Below are 13,728 nucleotides of genomic sequence, written 5' to 3'. Positions count from 1 at the left end.
GTGTGACCAAATTTTCTCGACTGCACCAGAGATTTACGAGTCAATCTTGAGGTGTCTCACCGGTTTAAGAAGTGTGGTTGATGTCTCGACTAATCTTCAAATCATGCTGGAAATTCAACCCCCCAAGTAAATATTCAACTTCTATTCGACTTGAACTTTCACATCTTCTTACAGTTGCGTAGAAAACCTTCAGTATCCAGAGAGTCCCAGCACCTCCTACACCAATAATACAATGGCCCTTAAATGTCTTGTCAAGTTGTCTTACCATGTATGTAAAGGTTCATTTATTACATTGTCTGTCTCTGCTACAACCACAACAATGAAATGGCATCGAACATAGACGTATTCTGAAGGCCTTCATCTCTTACAAGAAAAAATGACACAGCAGACATGTTTATCTTTCGGGAACTTCAGATGTTGTGTTAGTAGTGTGGAGGGTGACTGAAGGTGATGATGTTCCGTGAGGTCTTGGGTGTTCCGTGAACTCTTGGTGTTCCTTGAGGTCTTGATGTTCCCTTAGGTCTTGGTGTTCCCTGAGGTATTGGTGTTCCCTGAGGTCTTGGTGTTCCCTGATGTATTGGTGTTCCCTGAGGTCTTGGTGTTCCCTGATGTATTGGTGTTCCCTGAGGTCTTGGTGTTCCCTGAGGTAATGGTGTTCCCTGAGGTCTTGGTGTTCCCTGAGGTCTTGGTGTTCCTTAAGGTCTTGAGGTCTTGGGGTCTTGGTGTTCCCTGGTGTCTTGTCGTTCACTGGATCAGGCTAACTTGTTATCATCAGCTTGATCTTATAGCATTAATATCCAGAAGCCTTGATATTATGGGAAATCAAAAGAGCCTCTGCTGATGAACTACCAGCCGCCTGAAATAACACTCACCAGTGACCTCATGACTATACATATGGATGAGGCTGACGAGAGGTTTGCTGGTCCTATTCACGACTGTGGTTTGGAGCAACTCAGCCATCCTCCCTACACCTCAGATGTGACGCCAAAGTGACCATTATCTGTTTCCAAATCATAAGTCACACACCCAAGGGCACCATTGACAGGATGATGAGGAGCTGAAGGAGGCTACTGAGGCGTGGTGTGAGAAGCAGCCGGCAGAAGGAGGTTGAAGAACAAGTGGAGGAACGTTATTAAAGTCAGGCGAGACTAAACTGACGAATGAAGTGTAAGAAGATTTGTGTCTGGTATTTCAGTATGTATACACGTGTAGGTATGCATCTACAAGGAACATATCTTGATCCTCCAGTGTTGTAATGTGATATATAACAAAACTCTTTATAATAATGTGCCTCCACCACCACCACCTTGTAAGTTATTAACCGTGATAAGAGCGAGGATGAGAGACTCACAGTGCAAGCTTGTGTCTCCTGCTCACTCATCTTATCTCACTTCCTCTACCACTTCCTCTGGCAAGGTAGACAGTTTCTTAAAAGCTTTATACCTTAATTTCCTCGTCTATTCAGGGGTTAAAAGAGACATCTAGTTAAGGTGGAATCTCAGTGGGCAATCTTGTCATAAAGGAAGCTCAGCCTCTCCGCTTACATCCACCACTCAGCCACGCTCGGGAAATTTGTTGAAAATATATATACACGAGAATTCAAACCCAGATAGAAAGTTAGTTTATTCCATTGAGGACTATTGAAGAAAACTAAATCAGAATATATCATGTATCACGCAGCTCCTGGGGGGGGGGGTGTCAGAGTACAGGTATAAACAACATGCTTCAGTGGATTTCAGGTGAGAATAAATACTTTCAAATTACCTCAGTCGGCGTCTAGAGTTCTGAAGTATTATAGGGCACAGCTTTGAGGAAGAGAGGTTTGTTGACATTGTAACTATGGTGAATTTGGAGAGAGAGAGAGAGAGAGAGAGAGAGAGAGAGAGAGAGAGAGAGAGAGAGAGAGATAAACAGAATTAGAGACACAAACAGACAAAGATAGAGACAAACAGACAGACAGACAGAGAGAAGAACCATTCTGTATCCCAGTGTAAAGATCATTACAGTATTAGACCAGAACAACTATCACTTTAACCCTTGAAGTGAAATCTTTGGTGAAGGCTGACAGCGATCATCAGTTTACCTTGAATAAAAATGGAATTGTTACCCACTGGTGATAAATTGAAGTTAATCTCACCAGCCTTAAAGAAACCCACTTGGAACTGTACTTGTTAGTTGTACGAGTTAAGGTTTATTGAGCAGGGGAATATTGTGACTAGAGAGAAATTATATAACTTTGAAACAGGAAAAAATTATTACTAATAAGCTCAGAAGACAATGGTTGTACTAGGAAGAACAGACTTGTTAAGACTCACAGAGGAACACATCTATCGTATTCTTCCTCCACAAAAAAGCCTGACAAGAAGAGGAAAATATATTCAATCCCACGTAGAGAAAAATGCACATCGCTGGTGAGGAAATATTGGCCAATAGAGACCATCACGTAGTGGACTGTGACAGCCTCGTCCTCATGACTCGTCCTTTTCGTCCGGCCTCCCTCCCCCCCCTCCCTCCCTCCCTCCATCCCTCCCCCTCCTTCCCTCCTGCTTGCTTCCCTCTCCTCCCCTCCTCCCCTCCTGCCAGCCACCATGAGCTTATTTGGATAATTCTTGTTAATATTCCTGGAGATTTAGGAACGGTAAAGTTTTCCCAAACACTGGGGTTAGCGCATCAGTATGCTAATTCCTGTCCAGCATTAACATAACACTGTAAAGCATGCGAGCTGAGGTAAACTCCAATGTTATGAAAGTAAATTCTGAAGGAAGGCCATTTGTGTGCAGGCCGAGGCGTCCCACCCGAGGAAAACAGCAAGTTGGGTGAGGAAAACATCAAGAAAACTGGGGAGTCTGGCGGCGGCCTTGTCCTCTCTTGCCTTCCCCTTGTCTTTGCACTCTGTCTTGTCGCGAGTGTCGTGGTCATTTTTCTCTGTCAGTCGTACCCTTCTTGCCACTCAATCTCCGTCCATTAGCGAAAATCCCTTAAGTCATCGCTCGGCCCCGGGAGCTGGCGGCCATCCATCGTAAGGGTAGGGGCGGGTGAAGCGGAGTGAGAAGCGACGGTCCATTGCGACAAGTGAGGCTGAGATACAGTGGGATTCAGAGGACTATCGTTGTCACATCAGCCATGATTTGTTTGGCTTGTCCGCGCTGACTCCCTGCCATCTGTCGCTCATACATCAAACGGAGAATGTTGCCACTCACTTTTGCTTAATGTCCTGTATATATTTTTCTGGTGGCCGGTGTTAGAGTCCGGGTAACGGGGGCGAGGAGCTGCCTGGTGGGTCGCCGTGTCCGCCACACTCGTGTAATGAATAAAGACAGAATGGAAAATGTGGCTGGCAGTAGGAGCTAGATGGGTGATAATGAGAACCCAGCTTCCTCAGGTGGCAGTGGCTTCCTGCTGTTCTTACTGCCGCTGCTGCTTGTATTACTTCTGCTCCTGCTGATATTACTGCTGTTGCTGTTATTGTTGTTGCTGCTGTTGCCTCTGCTTGTTTTTTCTCTACTATTTCTGCTGGTGTTCCTCGCCGACCGCTACTGCTGCCGTTCCCTCTGTTTCATCCCTTGTTATCCACACTATCGTTATCCGAAGTAATGGTGCAACTAGGGAGAGAAACTGCTGCCACATAGACAAGGGAACACGGGCCTCAGTCAGACCCCGGGTGGTGGGAGGGAGGACACAGGTGTTGGGACAGTGAAGCGGGTCTCCAGAAGCCGTGGATCCAGGGAGGGACCCAAAAGATGTCTCGCTTTGGCTTGGTCCTGTGGGAAGCGGTAGGGGGGCGGGGGAGGGGGGGGCAACACGGTCGCTACTCCCTCACCGACCCTACCGTCCTCCCTCACTGTTCTGGGATGGTGTTTTAGGAGTGACATTGGCTCCCACCTGTGTATGAGAGAGAGAGAGAGAGAGAGAGAGAGAGAGAGAGAGAGAGAGAGAGAGAGAGAGATCCGTCTGACTGTGGTGGCATCCACTAGTACCGCAAAAACTACTAATGTCGGCGAGCAATGAGGAAAAATTAGCATTAATCACCATTTAGATGAATTTTTTCTGGGTGGACCAACTTGGTGTGAACTGTGTATTTTGATGTTAACTCTTCACCGCAGTAGTGTTTAACCAAGCTTTGTGGTGACGTTAATGTTAATATTAACATACAGTGAGCAGGACGTTGGCCAGAAACGCTGTGTACACATACTATGGGTGCCACATGTGGGCCACTTATCTGTTCCCTCCTGCTTACTGATTGTTGCGTCGTGCTGCACTGGTTGTGTCAGCTGATGGAGAGTCGCAGCACTGCGAGTTGACATACCAGATACATCTTTTATGTGCAGTGTCATTCTTTATGACCTGCAGTGAACGGGCGGTAGAGTTCTTCATACTGCGTGGATTATAAACGGATACATTATGTACAATAGACTGTACCAAACCGTTGTATGTCTTCCACTACTGTCTCGGATAACACGCTGTGAACATCAGTGATTAGAATTTTAATAGTAAACATTTGCATTATTGTGTCTTGGCAGAGTCTGGCGGCGTCTGGCAGGGTCTGGAAGGCAGAGATCCTCAACAGTTATCATTCAGGGGAGGAGGATGGCAGATAGGCTCCGAAAACTAGATAAAAATAGAGACAAATAACTACAAAGAAAAAGGTGTTAGTGGTATTGCATTAACATCACTATACAACCTCACAACCCTGACACTCCCTCAACACACACACACCTCTCCCCTAGATCGTTGCAAATTTCAGTTATGGTTAACCTGTACTAATTAACTCCTGCATCAGCCAGTCACTCCACCCCACTAAGAACACCTGTGCTGTTGGGCAAGAAATGCAAACTTCAAGTCTCGCCCGCTTCCGCTCTCTCCTGCCTTGTTACCTTGTTAGTGTCATTCCCGTGATGAGGAAGTTTGTCACTGACCATTGTGGTGCTGCTGCTGTACTGTACCTTGTGTCAGGATATTTTCACATTTTGGGTTCGAATATTAACTCAAGGTCTAAAGTTCTTCCCATAATTGCAGTTACTATTAATATATTGAGTGTTCTGGTTAATATGTTCATTTAGTTCACTGGGTCATTTGCCTGTGGTTCGAATCCCTCTCTGGATCATAATTAATTCCGTGAATGTAGGCTTTCTTGTGCTTGTGTGAAGATAAGTTCGAATTGCTTCGTTCGTGGGATTATTCGCGACTCAACTCTACATCCGAAGACTATAATAGCTTTTACAAGTGTTCTTAACAACAGAGGGTCGAGCAGTAGAGAGCATTAATTATGTAGATGTTTCCTTTGATAAATTTACACATTTGGAAGAATAATTTGTCATTCAGTCAAGTCTATTAGGAATTATCATAATCGAGAAGCATTATGGAATATTTCGTTCGTCTGATCTATTCGATATGACTCGTTTAATCGACTCATTCAAGTTTGTTTTTGTCAGACTTCCGGTGGAGCTAGTTGACGATACACTAAATTATTCCTGTTAGGTAAGGTTAGGTTAAATTAGGTTAGGTTAGCTTCATCCTCGGCAAAGTTCATATTTTTTCTTCTTCTTCTGAGTAACAACCATTGAGGCTCCAGGTGTCACAATCCCTAAACACCTGGAGGTCACACCTGTCATTTAACACCTGTAATTAACCACCTTTAATCATCTGTATTTGAGGAATTTCCATCTGTTTCATAAATACCGCAAAACAGCTGCTATCAATTGTCTTTATATCATACCAGAAGTCACACTTGTATGAACCCTGAACAGAAGTATGAGTGTATGAGCGTGTGTATGATAGGTCAGTATAATAATCATACATAGAACATTACTAAATCATAATATTTTTTGGTATTTTATGGTTAGTAGTTTACAGGCAGAATCCACGTTGATGCGGGCACCTTCAACACATCCTCACATATATTTGGGAACACATCACCGCCTTTGTGTGTGGGAGGTCATTGGTGCCTTTGTGTATGTATGAATAAGCGTTTACATACACACACACACACACACACACACACATACACACACACAACATATTATGCTAACTGGAACAAGACAAAATGGAACAAAGTTTGAGAAGTTCATGGGTGACGCATCTCAGTGTAGGAGTCTCAGTGTAGGAGTTTCAGTGTAGGAGTCTCGGTGTTGGACTCTCGGTGTTGGAGTCTCTGTGTTGGAGTCTCAGTGTAGGAGTCTCGGTGTTGGAGTCTCAGTGTTGGAGTCTCGGTGTTGGAGTCTCGGTGTTGGAGTCTCGGTGTTGGAGTCTCAGTGTAGGAGTCTCAGTGTTGGAGTCTCGGTGTTGGAGTCTCAGTGTTGGAGTCTCAGTGTTGGAGTCTCGGTGTTGGAGTCTGTGTGGCCTTCCATTCTAATCATATAATTCTCATAGATCCACAGGTGTACAAATCAGACCACACCTGGCTGACTCACTTAAGCTAATTAACACAACTTAGATCGAAAATCTCATCATAACTTCCCTCAAATAAACCTTAACACAATACGTTTTTTTTACCGTCAATTAAGGTAAAAAGTAAGTTAATGAGCTTTGCGAATCCATAACTCGGGATGACATTTTCTGCTTTCATAGAGTCGAGGTTCAGTTTGAGAAACACTTTGGTATTCAGGTACACGTGGCAGTTCAAGGGGCGCCACCAAATGTTCTTCTTTATCAACTACAGGTAAATGAAAAACTGACGTAGGTGTTTCTTTATCAACTACAGGTAAATGAAAAACTGAAGTAGGTGTTTCTTTATCAACTACAGGTAAATGAAAAACTGAAGTAGGTGTTTCTTTATCAACTACAGGTAAATGAAAAACTGACGTAGGTGTTTCTTTATCAACTACAGGTAAATGAAAAACTGAAGTAGGTGTTTCTTTATCATAGAAAAACTGAACTTTATCAACGACAGGTAAATGAAAAACTGACGTAGGTGTTTCTTTATCAACGACAGGTAAATGAAAAACTGACGTAGAAAAACTGACGTAGGTGTTTCTTTATCAACTACAGGTAAATGAAAAACTGACGTAGGTGTTTTCTTTATCAACGAGAGAAAAACTGAAGGGTCCTGGTAAAAGACGTAGGTGTTTCTTTATCAACTACAGCTAAGTAGGTGAGGACGTAGGTGTTTCTTTATCAACGACAGGTAAATGAAAAACTGAAGTAGGTGTTTCTTTATCAACTACAGGTAAATAAAAAACTGACGTAGGTGTTTTTTGAGAGTCTGGGTCCTGTAAAAGTGTTTTAAGGAGTAAGGGGAGAGTTAGGTGAGGTTAACACTCTTCAGGCAGCTAGGTGATTGTTTGCGTCACTAGTTGCATTGTTTGTAAGGCCCTGAAGGTATAGTTTCAGTTGTTTGTTTGGTTGTACATTTGTTTATGTTGTCACACTGTTGTTTTTGTTGTTGTATTATTTTTTGGTTAGTAAGGTAATTGTTTACTTGGCCAGATAATTGCCTGTGTGTCCATGTGATTAATTTTGTTTCCATGCTATTGTTTATGTTTCTAGCCAATTGTTTGCTCTTAAGCCATTATTTATGTTTTAAAGCCCTTGTTTGTTTTTATAATTAATTGTTTGTTTTTAGATGTTGTTTGTTACCAAGTGCTTATTTACGTAACTATAATTTGTTAGCTTTTTTTTATAAGACATGAGTATTACCAAATCAGTGTTTATACCTCTGTACCAACCAGGCTGGCTGACGTATCTCCTCCTGACTCTAGTATAGTCTCTCAATTTTACCCCTGGAGGCCATTTATCTCCCCCAAGCAACAATACACAACACCTCTGACGAAATAATGACGTATTATAACTTATAAGCTTCGTAGCGTTCTCTTGAAGGGGAAGACGTATTCTGACGAAGGGCTGACTTACTAACCTGCCGCAGCTAGGTCCTACATTATACAGGGTGTCCATTAATGATTACCCTAAAAAAACAGTATGCTCTCATGTTTTAATCAGGGTAATCATTTATGGACACCCTGTATTACCCTTAAGGAACACCTAACCTCATCTTACGTGTTAATGAGAGTAGTGCTAATACGATTAAATGATTGATTACATAAATACAAACAGAGAGATGGGCGCCTTCTAGTACAGGTAACCTCGTGGTGGAGTCTGTCAGAGCTACCGAGGATGTGGTAGGGGTGTAGACTTCGTGGATTACTGTGTTTGGTGGGGAAAAGTAAGTGTCTGTCTGTGTCTTCCTCATTATAATAATAAATATCGTATTAATTATAAATCTACTATCAACACAGGAACTATGAAGAAAGGACTCAAAGCTGTCCCGGCCCAGGGTGTGTTGAGGCGCTAACTTAAGAAAATCTCGCTCTCATTGTAAAATATTCTAGCGTCCCTGGCAGCTCTTGGTCATCGTAAATGCAAGGATAGACGAGAGGTAAATTTATATATCAACGTGGGTGGTGTTTACAGCTCGGGTGTTGTGATGTGGTAAGAAAAGTAATAATATAATTTATAGTCAATAATTATTTTCTATCAAACAGCTTTAAGTTATAGAAAATTCAATTGTTTTTAGTATTTCTCAGTTCATGTCACAAGAATAGTGTTTTTTACAGCCGGTATTAGTGTTTGTATTAATGTGAACCATCCATGTAGGCTACAGTATTTATCTGCTATACTGTTGGTTGTTGTATCTCACTGTTGATATTTAATATACAATATGTTTAATACAACTGTATCACTGTATCCCGAGCATCACTTAAATTCAGTTGCTTTACTAGAGTTTCTCCGTCCTCAGCCACACCACCGTCACTGTCGTCGTTCACAGCCACACCACCGTCACCGTCGTCGTCTTCAGCCACACCACCGTCACCGTCGTCGTCTTCAGCCACACCACCGTCACCGTCGTCGTCCAACACCACCGTCACCGTCGTCGTCTTCACCCACCGTCACCGTCGTCGTCTTCAGCCACCACCGTCACTGTCGTCGTCGTCACCGTCGTCGTCTTCAGCCACACCACCGTCACCGTCGTCGTCTTCAGCCACACCGTCACCGTCGTCGTCTTCAGCCACACCACCGTCACTGTCGTCGTCTTCAGCCATCACAGCCACCACCGTCACCGTCGTCGTCTTCAGCCACACCATCGTCACCGTCGTCGTCTTCAGCCACACCACCGTCGTCGTCTTCAGCCACACCACCGTCACCGTCGTCGTCTTCAGCCACACCACCGTCACCGTCGTCGTCCACAGCCACACCACCGTCCACATCTGTTAGGTGTAGATCATCTGCCTTAACAAGTCTCCAACAATGACCCACCAGCGGCGATAACTCTGGCTCACCTTCATCCGCTGCAAGACTTCACTCCTACACAAAAGCTGCCTTCATCACCTCCCTCCCTCCCGGGGCCCGAAGCCTCAAAGGTTCGTATGTTAAATGTTTTCTCGTAACTTATGAATGAGAGGACGGAGCTAATTGGTGTAGTTTAAAGTGTAAGTACAAGTTATTTTCAGAATCTATTATTGTCTCGTGTCTTAATTCACCCATTACTGTGTGTTCTTAAATCCCAAGTTGCCTGAACAAATTACCAATGTATAAATCTTTTTTAGAGTGACCCCAGGAAAATACCCCCTACCCCTACCCCCAGACCGAGTCCTCTCCCGCGACAAGCTAACGGGGTATTTACACATTACCATTCAGGTGCGGTATCAATATCATCTACCTTAATGTCCTGCGCGGCTGTAAGGGAAGGCATATATCGCCATAAAGTCGCCATAAAGCGCCGGGATCTGCATTATAGCCAGGGGAACGCGCCACCACGCCACCGCCCGCTCTATGCTCACCTCTTACTTGCTCAAACTTATTCTGGAATTACACTTAAGGGGACAGTAATGTATATGTGGGGATATTTACCACCCTCATTCTTACACTCGCCTGTTTGCTACGCTGTTTGCATGTGGGAATTTTCCTGAAATGTCTCGGGAGTAAGAGAAGAGGACGAGTAAATTAGTACGGACATACACACGGGCTGACTTTGAGAAGTTTTTATTGTTTTCGGCTACGAGGTATCAGTTTCTGGATGAATATTCCGCGTTGTATTAGAGAGGCAGGAGGGGGGGGGGCAGCTCCAGTTACTTGACAGATATATCGTCAGTTCCTGGGGGTGGTGCAGTGTTGTGGCTCCTGAGGGTGGTGCAGTGTTGTGGCTCCTGGGGGTGGTGCAGCAGTGTTGTGGCTCCTGGGGGGTGTGCAGTGTTGTGGCTCCTGAGGGTGGTGCAGTGTTGTGGCTCCTGAGGTGGTGCAGTGTTGGCGGCCCTCAGCGGCACCGTGTTGTAGCTCCTGAGGGGTGGTGCAGTGTTGTGGCTCCTGGCAGGTGGTGCAGGTTGTGGCTCCTGAGGGTGGTGCAGGGTGTTGTGGCTCCTGAGGGTGGTGCAGGCTCCTGAGGTGAGTGCAGCTCCCTGAGGGTGGTGCAGTGTTGTGGCTCCTGAGGGTGGTGCAGTGTTGGCCTTGTGGCTCCTGAGGGGTGGTGCAGTGTTGTGGCTCTGAGGGTGGTGCAGTGTTGTGGCTCCTGAGGGTGGTGCAGTGTTTGGCCTGAGGGGTGGGGTGCAGTGTTGTATGGCTCCTGAGGGTGGTGCAGTGTTGTGGCTCCTGAGGGGTGGTGCAGTGTTGTGGCTCCTGAGGGTGGTGCAGTGCAGTGTTGGCAGTTTGGCTCTCTGGTGCAGTGTTGTGGCTCCTCAGCAGCGCAGTGTTGTGGCTCCTGAGGGTGGTGCAGTGTTGTGGCTCCTCAGCAGCGCAGTATTGTGGTCCTGAGGCGGGCTCCTGAGGGTGGTGCAGTGTTGTGGCTCTAGTGGTGCAGTAGAGGTGTGGCTCCTGAGGTGGTGCAGTGTTGTGGCTCCTGAGGTGGTGCAATGTTGTAGCTCCTGAGGTGGTGCAGTGTTGTGGCTCCTGAGGTGGTGCAGTGTTTAGCTCCTGATGTGCATGTTATGCTCCCTGAGGGTGGTGCCTGAGGGGTGCAGGTATTGCGGCTCCAGTGTGGCTCAGGGGTGGTGCAGGTGTTGTGGCTCCTGGGGTGGTGCAGTGTTGCTGGCTCCTGAGGGTGCAGTGTTGTGGCTCCTGGGGTGGTACGTGTTGTGGCTCTGAGGGTGGTGCTCCTGAGGGGTGGTGCCTGGAGGGTGGTGCAGTGTTGTGGCTCCTGAGGTGGTGCAGTGTTGTGGCTCCTGAGGGGTGGTGCAGTGTTGTGGCCTGAGGGTGGTGCAGTGTTGTGGCTCCTGAGGAGGTGGTGCAGTGCTCTGTGGCTCCAGTGTTGTGGCTCCTGAGGGTGGTGCAGTGGTGCAGTGTTGTGGCTCCTGAGGGGTGGTGCAGTGTGGCTCCTGAGGGGTGGTGCAGATGGTGCTGGCCCTGAGGTGGTGCAGTGTTGTGGCTCTGAGGGGTGGTGCAGTGTTGTGGCTCCTGAGGGTGGTGCACCGTCTTGTGGCTCCTCAGCGGCGCAGTGTTGTGGCTCCTGAGCGCGGTGCAGTGTTGTGGCTCCTGAGGGTGGTGCAGTGTTGTGGCTCCTGAGGGCGGTGCAGTGTTATGGCTCCTGAGGGTGGTGCAGTGTTGTGGCTCCTCAGCGGGGGTGCAGTGTTGTGGCTCCTGAGGGTGGTGCAGTGTTGTTGGCTCCTGAGGGCGGTGCAGTGTTGTGGCTCCTGGTGGTGCAGTGTTGTGGCTCCTGAGGGTGGTGCAGTGTTGTGGCTCCTGAGGGCGGTGCAGTGTTGTGGCTCCTGAGGGGTGGTGCAGTGTTGTGGCTCCTGAGGGTGGTGCAGTGTTGTGGCTCCTAGGGTGGTGCAGTGTTGGGCTCCTGGGGTGCGGTGCAGTGTTGTGGCTCTGAGGGTGGTGCAGTGTTGTGGCTCCTGAGGGCGGTGCAGTGTTGTGGCTCCTGAGGTGGTGCAGTGTTGTGGCTCCTGAGGGTGGTGCAGTGTTGTGGCTCCTGAGGGTGGTGCAGTGTTGTGGCTCCTGAGGTGGTGGTGCAGTGTTGTGGCTCCTGAGGTGGTGCAGTGTTGTGGCTCCTGGTGGTGCAGTGTTGTGGCTCCTGAGGGCGGTGCAGTGTTGTGGCTCCTGAGGGTGGTGCAGTGTTGTGGCTCCTGAGGGGCGGTGCAGTGTTGTGGCTCCTGAGGGTGGTGCAGTGTTGTGGCTCTCAGCGGCGGTGCAGTGTTGTGGCTCCTGAGGGTGGTGCAGTGTTGTGGCTCCTGAGGGTGGTGCAGTGTTGTGGCTCCTGAGGGTGGTGCAGTGTTGTGGCTCCTGAGGGCGGTGCAGTGTTGTGGCTCCTGAGGGTGGTGCAGTGTTGTGGCTCCTGAGGTGGTGCAGTGTTGTGGCTCCTCAGGGGCAGTGTTGTGGCTCCTGAGGGCGGTGCAGTTTTATGGCTCTGAGGGTGGTGCAGTGTTGTGGCTCCTGAGGGCGGTGCAGTGTTGTGGCTGGCTGGATCACGTCACGCCTGCAAGAGCTACTTGAAACTCGTAATGTTGTCTAGTGGTCTCCCTCCTCCGCCCACCTGTCAAGTGATATGTGAGACAGACATCGACTAACACGCAGACGTATAGATGTATTCAATATATGCATGTATATACAGAGAAGCACAAATATTTACGAGCAGTGTGTGGGAACACACACACTCACCCATGACGTCGTCGCCCCAAATCCGATTGCCATAAACTCTGGTCACATTTCATTGCAGTGTTTTGTTGAGCGAGATGTTTGCACTACATCTGGCCGTGAAGGTAATAGGTCGGGGCGGACCTAACCTGAATACACCATCACCCTATTGACGCTGATGATCCATTGGACGGGCTAGGAAAAATGCACATTGATCCTTAGCCCTGAATAAAGTGTATGCATATGGCTATTGACATTTAGGGTTGTGTATTCAAGGTTGGAAAAACAGCTAAAGGAGGAAGGAAGGTATGGAAGCCGTGTCATGCGCTAGCGGCCGGGTTTGTGAGTTACGATCAGGGGTTGTGAATACGGTTTGTGGAGCATCATTCGTGTCGGAGGTTTTTGTCGGCCGTGTAAATCTGCTTCAGTATTGGTTTGGGAGAGTCAATGACATCTGATTAAGCCATGATTTAAGGCGGAGGGGGAAGACGAGGAGGTATATTTGACTTCACTCTCCATACTGAAGGAGAAACTTGTAACACCCCAAGTTGTGTAAAGTCTTGTCACAACCAAACTCTCCTGATAGACGGTGAGCGTATTGAGAAGTAAGATTTATGGAGCTTTGAGGAGAACTACACAACCAAACGACTGGCTGCCTGGTAAAGGAAATCTTGATTTATATCATTTGGGCTTCGTGAATAAGTCTCTTTTATGTGTGTGTGTGTGTGTGTGTGTGTGTGTGTGTGTGTGTGTGTGTGTGTGTGTGTGTGTGTGTGTGTGTAAGTGTGTGTGTGTGTGTGTGTCTTTAATACGAGCACAAGTGACCATTTCTATAACTTTTCTATAACCAAACAACTACTTATATGTTTTTCTTCACAATACGTTATCAAGGGAACACCAACTCACTTCACAGTCATATATCAATAACATCATAATAACTGCTGGAGAAAAACCCGGCTGTAACACCAATAACACCACCAGTAACACCAATAACACCAATCAATAACACCACCAATAACACCAATAACACCACCAATAACACCAATAACACCACCAGTAACACCGCCACCTCACAGCCCACGAACAATGACAGCAGAATCAACAACAGTAAAATAATAAAACTTTACCACCATCACCAAGAGTTGTGTTATAACATCAGTGTCATTCCTT

At 46.8% G+C, this 13,728-nt stretch overlaps 2 protein-coding genes across 2 annotated transcripts; one reads left to right on the top strand and one right to left on the bottom strand.

The window, feature by feature from the left end:
• Nucleotides 1-394: 394 nt before the first annotated feature.
• LOC121856274 (nuclear receptor coactivator 5-like) lies at nt 395-1,381 on the bottom strand. The gene is made up of 2 exons (XM_042351695.1): nt 1,352-1,381; nt 395-757 (listed from the first exon to the last, which is right to left on the bottom strand). Exons 1-2 carry the CDS (start codon nt 1,379-1,381, stop codon nt 395-397), a joined length of 393 nt encoding a protein of 130 aa, XP_042207629.1.
• Nucleotides 1,382-8,236: 6,855 nt separating this feature from the next.
• On the top strand, nt 8,237-9,207 carry LOC121856269 (spore coat protein SP96-like). The gene is made up of 2 exons (XM_042351681.1): nt 8,237-8,270; nt 8,732-9,207. The coding sequence occupies exons 1-2, from the start codon at nt 8,237-8,239 to the stop codon at nt 9,205-9,207; spliced, it is 510 nt and encodes a 169-aa protein (XP_042207615.1).
• The last annotated feature ends 4,521 nt before the right edge of the window (nt 9,208-13,728 follow it).

Source organism: Homarus americanus, unplaced genomic scaffold, assembly GCF_018991925.1.
Source record: "Homarus americanus isolate GMGI-L3 unplaced genomic scaffold, GMGI_Hamer_2.0 scaffold1024, whole genome shotgun sequence".
NCBI classification, from domain to species: Eukaryota; Metazoa; Arthropoda; class Malacostraca; order Decapoda; family Nephropidae; genus Homarus; species Homarus americanus.
Note: the sequence above shows the minus strand (reverse complement) of the source record. Positions and strands in the feature narration are given on the sequence as shown.

Bases quoted from the DNA above. Each gene is read 5' to 3' on its own strand.
- LOC121856274 (XM_042351695.1), bottom strand. From the start codon at position 1,381: ATGAGTGAGCAGGAGACACAAGCTTGCACT. The intron at 758-1,351 runs GTGAGTCTCTCA...ATAACAAGTTAG, and splicing joins AGGAGACACAAGCTTGCACT to CCTGATCCAGTGAACGACAA.
- LOC121856269 (XM_042351681.1), top strand. From the start codon at position 8,237: ATGAAGAAAGGACTCAAAGCTGTCCCGGCCCAGG. The intron at 8,271-8,731 runs GTGTGTTGAGGC...CTCCGTCCTCAG, and splicing joins CAAAGCTGTCCCGGCCCAGG to CCACACCACCGTCACTGTCG.